The 14,016-nt window shown below is 39.3% G+C and overlaps 1 protein-coding gene across 6 annotated transcripts in view; it reads right to left on the bottom strand.

The window, feature by feature from the left end:
* Positions 1-14,016, bottom strand: part of FNIP2 (folliculin interacting protein 2) — a 46,830-nt gene that overhangs the window by 13,720 nt on the left and 19,094 nt on the right. For 4 of the 6 annotated variants that reach the window (XM_052690330.1, XM_052690332.1, XM_052690329.1 and 1 more), the window contains exons 2-13: positions 12,653-12,779; positions 10,084-10,218; positions 8,870-8,970; positions 8,719-8,790; positions 7,970-8,070; positions 7,733-7,822; positions 6,485-6,556; positions 5,714-5,843; positions 2,928-3,129; positions 2,287-2,375; positions 1,293-1,439; positions 977-1,146 (exon numbers count right to left, since the gene is read on the bottom strand). In XM_052690330.1, the coding sequence (XP_052546290.1) occupies positions 977-1,146; positions 1,293-1,439; positions 2,287-2,375; positions 2,928-3,129; positions 5,714-5,843; positions 6,485-6,556; positions 7,733-7,822; positions 7,970-8,070; positions 8,719-8,790; positions 8,870-8,970; positions 10,084-10,218; positions 12,653-12,779 (1,436 nt within the window). The remainder of the gene's footprint in view (positions 1-976; positions 1,147-1,292; positions 1,440-2,286; positions 2,376-2,927; positions 3,130-5,713; positions 5,844-6,484; positions 6,557-7,732; positions 7,823-7,969; positions 8,071-8,718; positions 8,791-8,869; positions 8,971-10,083; positions 10,219-12,652; positions 12,780-14,016) is intronic. The other 2 variants (XM_052690333.1, XM_052690331.1) reach the window with 1 other exon arrangement.

Below are 14,016 nucleotides of genomic sequence, written 5' to 3' on the forward strand. Positions count from 1 at the left end.
CCCTGGGAACTTAAATCCATTGCTACTCTGTGTTACCTTTTAAAGACATGCTAAGACAGGAAACAATTCCACAACTACATCTCTGAAGTAACAATTCTTAGTTTCTCAATGACTGCGGAGAACTAAGCTAGACAATAAGCAAGAAAAAGCAGGCAGCCCACGGTGTGCCCATGTGTTACTTCATATGCCAATACAGTACATCATTTAAAGTTAAGGCTGACCTGCTGCCCAGACCACCAACAATTCTGTTGCCCACCAGAATTTTCAAGGTTTGATCGCTGGCATCCTTATTCTCTCAGCTCTCTTTCACCTACTTGTTTGACATAAGTAATCCCCAGTATCAAGATAATTTGTAAGCTGCGTTATGTTAGAGAACAGAGTGAGGAGCTGGGCATAAAGAGAAATCCTATCCCAAGCTCCATTCCTGTAACTCTGAATGAATGGAGGCACTGCTAGTTGCTAGACTTTTTCTCTGCTTCTTGGTGTCCACGCTGGCTCTATAAAGAAAAGGGGTGCCTGGTCAGTCCCAACTGTATTCTCTCCATCCAGCCTATTTCCTTTTATTCTTCCCAGGCTGTTCAGGTCATTCACAGCACTTGCAGCCTTCTTAAGATGTCTAAAGAAGTTACCTAACCAAGCAGCGTTACCGAGAACAACTGAGAAAACCAGGCCATACTAACAGATGTCCAAACACACTTGCTTAGCTTGATTCAAGTCATCCGTTTGTAACTCCGCCCAGCTTATACCAAAGAAAATTAGCAAATGTGATCCAGATTTCTATTACCACTCCAATTCCTCAAGTCAGTGGCAGAGGACAGCAATGACAATGAAGCTCAGCCATAGCAGTCCAGGTCTAGTCTGAGAAACAACACCTGATTTTAACACGACACGGAGGAATTCACGCTTCCAAGCAGCTTACGGAAGAGGAGTGGATGTTAGTCATAGAGAAAACTGAAGCTTTCAAATTTTCACTGACCAAGCTGTGCCCAAAGAGGGTTATATGGATGGGATTTTGCCAGCATGTTCACAAACTGCGAAGTACGCTTCTCAGAGAAGGCCTTTATAGGAGGATGGTCAACTGGCATTACTGTTGGGACCCAAGCCAGGTGATACGTCAGCACCGCAGTTAACAAAGCAGCAAAGAACCTAGGAAAAAGAAGATAACGTGACCAAAGTAACACTGGTAAAGAACATCACATTAAATGCTGGAACATGTCCACGTGCTCTGAGTAGCACACAAGCTCTCAGGAAGTATCGCCGGCAGGAGGTATGGAGTGGAAGATTAAGCTTACTGGTTTTTGTTGATCTGTTCTATCAGAAATGTGAATTCTTTAAGAAAACGCTGGCACAGCTGGTTCTTTTCCAGGGTATTGGACATCATATTAAGCCACACTGGCTCTGCAATCCTTGGAACAGAATATAGGTTCCAGATGGTAATTCTGCTCAAAAAAAAATAAAAGAAATCCCCCAAAAGTCAGGTGTTAACATGTACATATCGAATTTGCAAAAACAAGTAGAACATTTTCTCTTCTGTTGTCCAATGCTTTTTATTTATCTAAGAGCTAGGAGACAGAAAATGTGTTTGCCTGGAAAACATCTCCAATTACCAGTGTCCCACAAAACTAGCCTGTTCAAATCTGTGTACAAATAGCAGTGTCTTCATACAAATCACATCTCCTTCTCTCTCTTGCATTCCTCTGTGAATTTGTATTTAGAGAATGAATTTGTATTTAGAGAAGTGCAAATCATTTACTGTGGGGGAACAACATTCTATTCGTTGCAGCACTTTCATCCCACGTTTTGGACTTTCAGAACCCACATCCCACCAACACCTTGTCTCCCTGTTGGCCTGCCTTCCTTGAAGTGTGATCGTCCCTTTCTCCCCCAGGTATCAAAAACAAGTTCACAACAACTTTCCTGTCAGTTCCACTGCCCAGCATCTAGTTAGGAGTAAACAAGTGATCTGCCTGAATGTAACAATCAATCCACTTGTCTGCACAGACATCAGCAAAAGTCAAATCTTGACAAAGTCTTCAAGAACTGACAGTCCAAAGTGCAATTGAGCAAAACAAAGTGTGTTTCACTTTCCTTCTGAAAAAGGCCAAGACAGTTTTGTTTAAGTTCTCTAAAAAAAATTTATGCAATACTCAGCACAAAATCACAATAAATTCAAGACCGGTTAAATTACAAAACCCTGCAACCAATTGCTTATGATTCAAAGAGACAAATATCTTTAGAGACGTGTGAGAACAGCTCTCCTTTTAAGTCAGAATTCCATCAACTCACCTGAATTCTCCCAGGGCATCCATGACACGGCTGATATAAACCTGCACTCTCTGGCTGGATTCTGCTATTTTTCTACATGAGATCATGGCCTTGATTAAGAGTTAAAGACACAAAACAGCTTCTTAAAGGACTGGCATTCTTCATTTTTTAAGGTTCATAAACACGTCAGATCTAGCCCCAGTGTTATGCAGCCACTCAGGACAGCAATGGCTGCCAACCTCCCTCCATCTCATGATGAAAGACCAATCCTAGAACTAAACAAGGGGAGATAATAACCCATTGCTGATAGTAAGGGGAAGGCAGCAACACAAATTTGGTGTCACTCTTTTAGTAACAGCGGGAAAAGGATAGAACATCATTCCCACAGTCTCTAGGGAGTCAGGACAACCTCAGTGAAATATGACTAGAACAAAAGAAAAGCCACCCACAGCAGAAAACTCTCCATTTTCATCCTGACCAGAAAGGAAACCACACCTCCTTTTCAGCAAATGCTAAATTCCAACACTGGGCACAAGACTGCATGTATAAGGAGGGAGGGAAGCTTCAAACCACTCATCTCCCACTCTTCATCTATCAGTCTCTAGAATTCTTCCTTCTGTTCGACACTTGTTTTCACATTAAAAGAAACCAGCGTTCTGTACCTTTTCTATTGCATACTTCAGTTTGTTCATGTGGGATTCAAAAAGAGGGAAGTGAGAGAAAAAGAAATCTTGGAAGTTCCTCTGAGCATCTTCTTTTTCAGGCAGGGAGAAGATTATGCTGATGGCAATTTTTTTCCTCCGGACCATTGCAGGATTGGAGCTGCAGCTCTCGTCAGCCATACTAAACATCTCTTCAGTTGACCTAAAAAATAATGGTTTTGTTTTTGTTTTTTGGAACAGTTAACTATGTACAGATAAGTCATTTGTCTTGTATCCTTAGCTCTATACATTACAAAGAAATTTATTCTTTGGTCTCCTTTGACTATTTACATAAACCTGAAAAAACTATCTTTATGTACATTATACCAGTAAGTACAACAATATTGTCCAAATTTCTTTTGGAAGGAATGTTTTAACTGAAAAACTGCTTCTAATCCACACTGAGGAACTATAAGGAGAGAACTTAAGACAAAAAAAAGCCACAGGAACAGGAACACATTCGTAGCAACAGCTTTTAGAGAAGTAGCTTACTTCTGGACTTCGTTTGGGAGTGAAATCTACAATGTCAGAGTGCCATAATTAAATGCTTGAAAGCTTTCAATATCAAAATTATCTTGAAATGAAACTTGTCACATTTCTAAGCCACTGTGGAGCCATTATTAAGATGAAAGCCGGAATCCTAAGCTTTCTTTCTAGGCTTATTCTAAAAATAAGTGCTTTACAGTTTAATTGGTTTATTAAAGCTACGTACACAAAAGTTTCTCATCACAAAAGGTACAAGTCCAGGAATACAGGAAAAAATAAACAAAACAAAACCCCAGCAAAAACAGTCTGTGGGAAACTGGAGCTCAAGACAAAAACACAACCTCATTTGAACTTCAGGAACTTGCATGCAGAGACAAAATTCCCAAGGAAGTTTGGAAATGATGGGTCAGTGAACATCTCAGAAACATCACAAGTATTTGTACTGCTTCCCAGGAACAGAAATTGAAGAATCGCAGGCTGCAAGAAAAGCCTTTCAACAAAGCAGCTGATCTAGCTTGTCTGCCAATGGCCACATGAAGTTCCAGCTACACATCTCATTTTCTGAGCTATTGGCCTAAAACATCACTCACTGAAAGCGTAGAGTCTTGGCTGTACAAACTGAAATGCAAGCTCTGTTGTCATTGAAGTGTTCAGCCAGAAACCTACTGTTTCTCCACCAAGTGATTGTAAAACAAGTATTACAAAGAGGCCTTTTGGCACAGAAAGAACCCCCAGCCAAAGGTAATTCTAGACAGTTGAACTAACAATGCCCTGTTTCTGAGATCTTTCTACAGCATGGATTCTCCAACACGGAATAAAAACAAGCTATTCCCACTAGTGAATAACAAGCCCAGTAGGAGTGGGGTAGCGTTTAAGTAAGTTCTTTACAGAGAGAGTGGTGAGGTGCTGGAACAGCTGCCCAGAGAGGCTGTGATGCCCCGTCCATCCCTGGAGGTGTTCAAGGCCAGGTTGGATGGGGCCCTGGGCAGCCTGGGCTGCTATGAAATGGGGAGGTTGGTGGCCCTGCCTGTGGCAGGGGGTTGCAGCTTCATCATCCTTGAGGCCCCTTCCAACCCTGGCCATTCTGTGATTCTGTAATAGTTCAGTGAACAATCAGCCCACTTTCCTTTAAAACATGTTTTATTTTTCTAACACTTCAACAACACATTCTGTTTCTTAATGTATTGGATTCAATTATTCCAAAGAGGAAATAATTCATTTTCCTCTCAGTGTTTTAACTCCTTTAGCATATACACATAGCCTTATTGCTCTAGGAAACTAGACAAATAATATTTCCATTTACTGAAAGCAAAATGTTCGTTAGCTTATTCTCAACTGCAAGTGTGATTGATTTAGAAAGCGTGATTGCTAAGTGAGCACAACAGCACAATTAACATTACAAATATTTCTGCAAGAATACCCAAGAAAAGGGTTGAAAGGGTTGAAAGTAAGAAAAGCAGTTGACTCTGAAGGACATATTTCAAACTGGGCTTTTCAAACAAAAGGTGTTTTTGACTGACCGCATTTCAGCCAGCAGTTTTTAAGATTCTCCTAACCAAGGACAGCAAAGAGAGACAAGCCAGATAAGTAGAAACTGCTCACAGTTCTCCACTAATTCCACACTGTCTCTGGGTGCAGGTAGCTGAGCACACATGAGCAGATAATCAAGACTCATTCGCTATTTTGCAGCTGACAAGCACATTCTTGTCTTATTAGCTACAAAAGATCTGCTGCATTCCATGCTTTGTTGTGCCACTGAGCTGTAAAAGATATTAAAATTCCAAAACAGAAGCCAGTCTTTTTTTTGTTTTGTTTTGTTTTTAAATCACAGCTCTTTTCCTCCTCCTGTTTTGGCAGAAGTCACACCTGAACCAGCCACTACTTGGCTATTACTCCAAGATTTCAGTAAAAGCTCAGTAGTCAGACTTCATCATAACCTAGCATAATTAAGGCAGAGGTGTTGTTACAGGCTTTCATCTCAATTGATTGTTCCTTCAGAAACAGTTTACTTTTCAGAATGAGGTCTTCTGACACAGCCTATGCATTCATCAAAATGAGTGTACTTCAAATCAGGCCTCGTAGCTCACATTCAGTTAAAATCTTTCCTCCTATAGGCAACCTTACATAATAAGGACAAGTCAGAATGAATTGCCAGTATTTTGTAAACCACAATTTCTCACTTTAAATAAAAGAGGCCTGAGATCTATTCAGCTTAAATTATTACCAAGCAACTGTGGGAAGCAGAAAGGTGTGACACTCACCATCTTGGAATAATTCCATTCTCTAAACTGGTTGTCTGACTTCGGAGCCAACGACGTTGATAGCTGCTAGAAGATGATGATGAAGAGCTTGGAGATGGAAAAGGAGTAACCAGAAGACTGCTCAGAGATGCTATCAAAAAAAGAAGGAAAAAAAAGCAAACACATACTGAATTATATCGAGTGCCAGTTAAACACTTTTCTTTATACGTTGCCTGGGAACAAATTCACACAAATATTGTTCTTGTTTGCTGATCTTTGTGATACAGCTAGAATTGTTTTCATTTCACTCACTGCAAAAAGTGGCATGATTGTTTTAAACAATTATTCTCATCTTAGGACATGCTACTTACAGGGTCAGAGATCTTCCCTGCTAGAACAAACTAAAAGCAGTCTTATTCTCAGTAAAAGCGTTCTGAGATAAGAGGTGCTTGCACTCCCATTAGACTAGAGAGACCTCTTGGTTTCTCAGCCTCCTGTTTCTACTCAGTGCTAAATTCTCTTCTCTTTCCTTGCTAAAGCAGGATGTTCCAGCCAGTTCTTTCTATGCTTATAAACTGGTAAAAAGCCAGTAAGTCATAGCTAAAAAATATATATATATATAATCACGAATATTCTTGCATAAAGGCTTATGACAAAAGCAGAGAGAAAACTTAACAGATGCTAAAAAGACTGGATTTCAGTCCTTAAGGCGCCTAAATTCCAGGTGATCCAGCAAGTCAAAGAACTGTAACATCATGTCAAAAGTAGGCAAACAAAACAAACAGCAGATACCTGACCGAGCAATGCCGCTGTCTCTGTCCTCATTTTGTCCTCTGCTGGGCATATCGACAGGTGTACTATGAGCTGAAACAAACAGATCAATAGAAAAACCTTACTTAATTTGTTGCATTATTTGTCAGCGTTAAAAAAGAATGTTTAAGATTAAAGGTCAGAAAATACTCAAGTTACATCCTGAAAAGATACTTCAAATAAGCAATATGTTGGGAGCAGAGGCAGTAGCAAACTCCACGCTCCATACTCATTTTATTTTACCAGAGGAAATTAGTTACTTACCCAATCTAAAGCTTCCTCTAACAAGCTTAAGAATGTGAATTCTCTTTCACCAGAAATCACTTTGCTAAAGTGGACAGGTGGTACTCCCACCTGTTAATCTTGACATTTGTTTTGTGTGCAAGATTGTAATTTTACAGAAGTCAATGTTACAAAGGAACAGCCAAACATGAGGTCCGTTAAGCTCCTGATTCCCTCTCCAGGCAGTAGATTTATTAACTACAAAGTCTCACAGGTAAGAAATATTCACTTTATGTTTTGCTACATTGAGATGTTAGTAGTGGAGTCACCAGAATTGTAGAGCATGCAAGATTTGCAAAGGCTGTGAAGAAATGCATTGGCATTTTAGTTCACCTTGTTTTTTTTAACCACTAACAAAACTAATTAAGCCCAGTATCTACCCACCTGCATGGATCATCACAAGGCTGTAAAAGGGCACTATGTGAAGCAGTCTTAATTTTTGGAAAATTAAAGAAACTGATATTGCAAAAACCTTAATGCTGCTGACACTTAGCTCAAGAAGTAATGCTGAAAGCCCTCTGTCACATATATATGTTATAATAGGTACATTTTCTGGGGGAGAAGGGGAGAAGTAGTAAAGCACAAAAAAAGAAAAAGCAAGACACCTCCACACTAGCAAGAAATCAGCCATAAAGCAGGAAGACAGCAGTTCTCTAAGAAACGTAAGGGCTCGTTCAATATCAGATGCACTGCATAAAAATATCTTTAAATATTGGAATGATAAACAAAAGATGAAGAAAAAACAATTAATCCATCTAGGTTTTTTTGGTTGGTTGGTTGGTTTTTGAAGAAAAATTTTGAGTATAAAGCCAGATCTCTGCTGGCTTTCACATCTCAGCCCTTTCTATTTCTAGAGAGTGATTATGCATTCTTTGCAAGGATTCAGAAAGAGCTGAATTTGTGTGTGCTTATGGATGGGTCACACTTTGGTTGGCATTCCACACAAACCTGCAAAGAAAGAAGCGCTGCGGATGAGCCGGAGGGGACCTCCTTCAGACACACCCTGCAGCAGTTTGCTGCTACACAGCTGTAACACACCTAGGAAACAAAAGCAATGTAGAGAAAATACAATGCAAAGGGAAAAAAAAAAAAGGTGATGCACAGGAGAAAAAAAAAAAGAAACCAACCCTAAATGAACAGATGGTATCATGGTATCAGAAAGACACAGAATATGGGAATGTTTACCTAAATTACTTCCACTGCGACAGGTACCCAAGCCGTTCTGATGAGAGCTCAGCTTTCCAAGGCTGGGATCTTGGTTAATGTATTCAAAGCTATCCTGTAGGCTATAAGAAAAGCAAGTGAAAAGCAGGAAGTTTCTAACTTGATCAACAGTCATTAATATCAGCTTGAAGAGTAGGTTCTCTTTATATAAAAAAAAAAGAAAAGCTGAAGATTAATTTCACAATAAAACTGAAGGAAGCAGTATGTTTTCCTGAAACTAAAAGAAAATAGTGATATTCTGTGTCAATTCCCCTCTTCAAATCACCTGTGGGCTTGAGTTTAGTTAAATTTGCAAGTTTTGAGACAAGAAGGGAACAAGTGAGAAACAGTGCCTCTTCTGTTAACATTAAAGGAAACTGAATGGACACAAAGCTACTTCAACATACAGGGTGGCATGCTTCTAGCAGCAGGAAGAGACAGAAGTTTTGAAACTCTAAGTAATCTCTGGAGCTTGTTGCCTTGGATAAAGTTAGCAGCAGGAACTACATTTTTCTTTTTTTGGAACTTGAATAGCCTGACAGAGATCTATGGAGTCAACACTTCTTGGCAATACAGCCTCCATTTTCAGTTTTCTACATCTTTCCACTTGAGCTAAATCAACTTTAAAAGCAGTGACAGAAGATCTACAAAAAGAAAGGTGAAGGAAAGACAAAAGCACTGGAGAGGAAACAGGGTGCCAAGGACAAAAAAAAAAAAAAGGATGTTCTTACTTGTTGTTGCTTCCACTGAAGCTTCCTACCCTGGCTGAGAAGACTTTACTTATCATCAGCTGTGGGGGAGAGCTGAAAGGATAAACAGCCATTTCAGTGAGTCATCAGTTCCAAGCACATGACAGAGCACACCACGGAAAAGGACACTCACCGTATGTAGTGAATTTTCAAGGTGGAGCCTTTGTAACTCATTGCCACTGAGCCAAACATCATTTCTCCCAGCATATTGACGTCAGAAGCTGGTCTGGTGTACTGCACAGTTAAGAAGGGAAGAGGCAGTAGTGCCTGTTTCAATATTACTTCAATTTCAAGTAGTGTTAGAACGATAAATGTTGCATGGAGAATACAAACAAATTCTTCTCTCCTACGAAAACTAAGATCTGGTGAGGTGCTCACACAGTGAATTCAAGTACAATCAAGGACAGTGAAGTTACAGTTGATTTTGCTCACAAAGGGTTCACTGTTACACTTCTTCCTGGGGTGACTCCAGAAAGAAATAAGGCAATTTACCATACTTCTAAAGTAAACAAACAACACCAAAGAAAACCAGCTTCATGTCCAGCAACATTCCTATATAACAGTGTTAAAAGAACTGTAGATGCTTGCAGGATCCAGATCCTGTGGCCTGGATCCCCAGGTATCAAACCATCTTATTGATTTAAATTCTTAAGTACTTCTTCCCAGCCCCCACAGAAAGCTTCCTGGAAGCATCTTCAATCAGAAAGTATTTGGTGAAGACTGTTTCTAAGCACAATCAGACTGATTCCTTCTCATGTTTCCAAGACTGATCAACAATAAATATTGAGAGAAGGTTGTCAATTCTGAAGGAAGTTTACCTTCTATTTAAATATAGTTCTACCCTGATCTGTGGATGCTTCAAATTGTATTTTACTAGATGAAATACTTACGCTTTCACTGAAAGACAGCTAGAATACCTTAAAAATAGTTATGCTAAGAATTTCACGTTGCAGTAAGATGTATCAAGAGTCCCTTTGGTCCATGCTCAACAACTTTTTTTTTTTACAGCTGACCTGAAGCACAGTCATATTTATAAGAATAGATGAACGAAGCACAGTCATATCTATAAGAGCAGATGAACATCTAGTGACGATTTCCTATGACTTTCAGAATACTGCTAGGAAGTACTTCTGTAATGCCTTCACAGATAAGGCCAAGACAGAATAATACCTTAAGATATGTCCGTGCATTCTTACTCAGCAACATTTTAAAGATAATCACAAGCTTGAGCTATTACTCAAACCTGTAATATACTGTAACTACAGGTTCAGCCCATGCAAGTTAAAGCCTCTTTATATGAACTTCTTCAGCAAAAGAGATAAATACAAGAAAAGTAACAAGCATTACCTGATACTTTGGTATTTGCTCTTTGACATTTTGAGTAACACTTATTGAGAGATCATGGGAAGAAATACTGTTGCTCCCACTGCTTGCTTGACAGGTCCTGACAGAAGTCTTCACAGGAGCATCCTCTGCCATTTTCTATGTCAAAACAGGGCATTGCAATGAAAACGATCAAAGCAAATATGAAAATCCTCATCTGTAGAAATACCATGACAAAAGCTTTTCCTAAAATACACTTCAGCAACAGAAACAAAAGTAATTATTTGGTCCAAAATGCACAAACCAGTTTCTAAAGATAAAAAGGCCCACGAGATAGAGAAAGTGGTTATCTCACATTTAGATCCTCACACAAATTTCCACAGTAACACAGAATAATTAGGCAAAGCCATATTGGAGCAGCATTCCCAATTGTTATGAACACACGCTCTGTGTAATGTTTGCCAGAGTTTACGTAAACAAATCTCAGCTTATGAGTTGCTTATAAACCAACTTCTCTAACCATCTGCACAATTAGTCACTAACTGTCGATTATCCTTGCTCCCTGATCAACAGATCCTTGCACAGAAGACAATAAAAAACAAGGAATACAACACATCGTTTGGTAGAATCAGCTCTTAGTTCAACCTGAATAGGAGTTACTAAAGCCAATCTAATGGATGCTCAGACAACTGTTTAAGTTCACTCTCAAGTCACAGTGACACAACCTCCTAGAACTGATCAAAACAACGTAATGGAAGCCTTGGAAACACGTCGATTACATTAATACTGTTTGTATATGTTTCATAAGAAAAGATGCATTTAATTCATGGAATTTTCTTTCAAGAAGCTTCCTTGAACAAAAGAAAAAATGACGTTTCCAATTCCCTGATGTTTTTCCTTCTTTAAATTAAAAGTCAAGGAGATTAGTTAAGTCAAGGAGAAAAGTTAAGGTGACCAGATCACAACAAACGTTTTTCACACTCACTTGAAGGGAGCAAAACTAACCTTGCAATGAAGACTGCTTACACTGCCCTAGAAACCTATCAACTGTACATTCCAGAAATGTTAAATGTGTTAACAACAGTACATTGGGGATATGTTAACGTAAGCATTCCTTCCTTTAGTGCACATCAAATTGAAGGGCACTTTTATCCATCTCGTTTCAACGCAGTTTGTACTTCGTTGGGAATATGCACTGGCAGAGGTCGAGTTAATTAGGTTTATTTTCTTGTAGGAGACTACATTAACAACACTGAAAAGAAATTGAGTATTTAAAACAAATGTATGGTTAAACAGAATATAAATCTGCTAGTTACCCCAGGTAAGTTGATGGCATTGTCTGCTTTCCAGCTATGCATTTGAAAACCTGATGTTAAAAGATCTACTGTATGTCAACAAGGTGGGTAAATGCACAGTATATACACAATCTTGACTTCAGTTTAAACAGAACAGACCTTAAGAGCATTCTCTTATATTTGATCAAATCAATTTCTAGGTTCACTAGCAACACAAACGTTGAAGAGTGATCTTGACATTTTTCTTTTAAAAGTGCACCTAGACCAGTGTTTGCCTAGCAAACAGACAATGTTATTTGTCATCTTTTATGAGAAAGGTTATAATCTGCTTTATGCCAGTGTTGCACAGCTTTATGCAAAACATTTTGCAGCTAACCTTTAAAGTGTTAAAAGCAAGCAAAACAATGTGTGCTTTTAAGTGGAGCCAGAAACATTTCTTCCATTCATTTACTTCCCACATGTTACGTGTTCTAAACCAACTTGAAGATATAAGCTAAGAGCCTGGATACTTGGATTCTTATCACAGTGGGTGGTGGAGAGATTAACAGACCAGTCTGACCCACATATCCTCATAAGAGGATGATCAGTCATCAGCTGATGATGCTCATCAGTCCGACTGATTTGGAACCATTATGTATTTGCAGAATGAAGTTGTCTGAAATTGCTGGTTTTGTTAAACATCTGCGTAAATAATTTCAACAAGTCACAGCTATTTGGGTATAGCTAGTGATTCAGTGTTGGTCTGCTGGATTAAAACTCCTGAATTTAATAAAGACCTCTGAATTTAAAAAAAAAAAAAAAAAATGGAAGCAGAAAAGAAACAGAGTTAACATAGGAAAAAAGCCATATATTAATTTTCTTCATCTTTCAGTATCACCAAATTTTACCTGACATGTTGTTTGCATTCACACAAAGCCAACAGTTCTACTAATCTAAACACCAAAGCAAATCTAGTACATTTAGAGATATACTAGACACCACTGGAACAACTGGCTTGAACAATAACAGCTAACATCTAAGCCAAATCCCATCCAACACTGAAAAGGTTGAGGTAGTACCTAATTTAAAGATCTCTTGGCCTTGAATTAAGCCAGGCTTAAGTTCTTACGTTTCAATATTTGTATTTGAAACTACCAAATAACCAACGTGTGTTCACAGACTTCTTGGAACTTAACATTCTTCCACAGAAAACTTACTTGTAACTTCCACAGAAAACTTACAAACAGGATTGAAGAAATTGACATTTAAAAGTTCCTGCTTTTTGCAATGGAAACAAAAGCCAAACGAGCAGTTCATACCTGAATCACAGCTTCATCAATTTTGCGGACTGCTTTGGAATCAAACAAGACCTGTCTGCCTCTTCTCTCACAGTCCTGGTAAACTATCAGGCGGATTTCATTCAAATCAAACTCTGATGAGGACCAGCTGCAGATTATAAACAAGACGTTAAAATAGAATGCTTACTTCGCATTTAAGCAAACAGAAATATATTTAGCAAATACATCTCCTACTCAGCATTTACAAGAACCAAGCTGCAATAACAGCACTTGGACTGAGGAGGAACTGAAAGGACAGACACACAACACAGTCAGGCTTTTTCAAAGTTTTCAAGAACATGAACTAACACACCATCTCAGTCACCTGGTGCTTAAATACATTAAACTTGTTCCGTTCTCCATACACAGTTTTGATCACTTCCACTGCAAGTTAGATGTACTATTTTACACAGTTCTCTTGGCAGTGATAAGAGGCAATGGATTATCATCCTCTTTAAAACAGCCCTGCATATACTGGGAGGTTTGCACAGTTCCTCATCTCCATCTTCTCTAAACAACAGAAAACTGAATCTTTTCAAGCTTTTCAATGACAACGAGTAATGATTTTTTCTGGTATTTAATTTTGCAACTGAAAGACTGAACTGAAAGGTTTATGTCGATCCTTTATTCCCCCTCCCTTCTCCAAACTGTTTCAGGTTTAAGAAAAGATTAACAAAAGGATTAACAAGACAGTGACAAAACTCCTTCAGTACTGCTGAGATTCTCTCTCAAGTAGAACAACTCCCTAACCTGGAGCACATCTGCCTCTGTCAGACAGGCCTGGGGATGCAACTTGGCTCCTCCAGCCACCACGTGAAGCTCAAGAGCACAAGTGACCACGGCTACAATGGTGAGAAACATTCCTTCCAAATTCGTGATGCATTTGGCGTACGTTGGAGCACGGAGGTTTGCTTTGCCCCAGATTCAGCCACAGAAAACACTTGTCACATCCTGCAGCTGACAAGCTGGAATTAATGAACAAAAACCCCTGGTGCTACATAAAGCACTGCCACACAGCTCTGGCAGCAACCTGGTCACATTGCCTCGTCCCTGACCTGCGTAGTCCACATCCAGGGGTAAGAGTACAACTGTTATTATTAGCTGTTGGTTCAACAGATTGCATAACAGACTTCAGTCAAGGCTGCCCCGATCTCCACCACTTAGGAATTTCCCCAAATTATGCCTGATGGAGAACAAAGGTGGAGAACTGAGGAAAGAGCACAGAAGTGCTAAACAGCTGGAAGGCGGGGGCTTCTGAAGCGTCTTCTTTGATTCCATGCTCCAGTAGTCATAAATCAGTAATGAGGCAATAGCATCAGCTCCTGCTAGTCAGTAAGGTAACCAGG

The sequence above is a fragment of the Tympanuchus pallidicinctus genome, unplaced genomic scaffold (genome assembly GCF_026119805.1).
Source record: "Tympanuchus pallidicinctus isolate F22 unplaced genomic scaffold, pur_lepc_1.0 scaffold26, whole genome shotgun sequence".
In the NCBI taxonomy this organism is placed as follows: domain Eukaryota; kingdom Metazoa; phylum Chordata; class Aves; order Galliformes; family Phasianidae; genus Tympanuchus; species Tympanuchus pallidicinctus.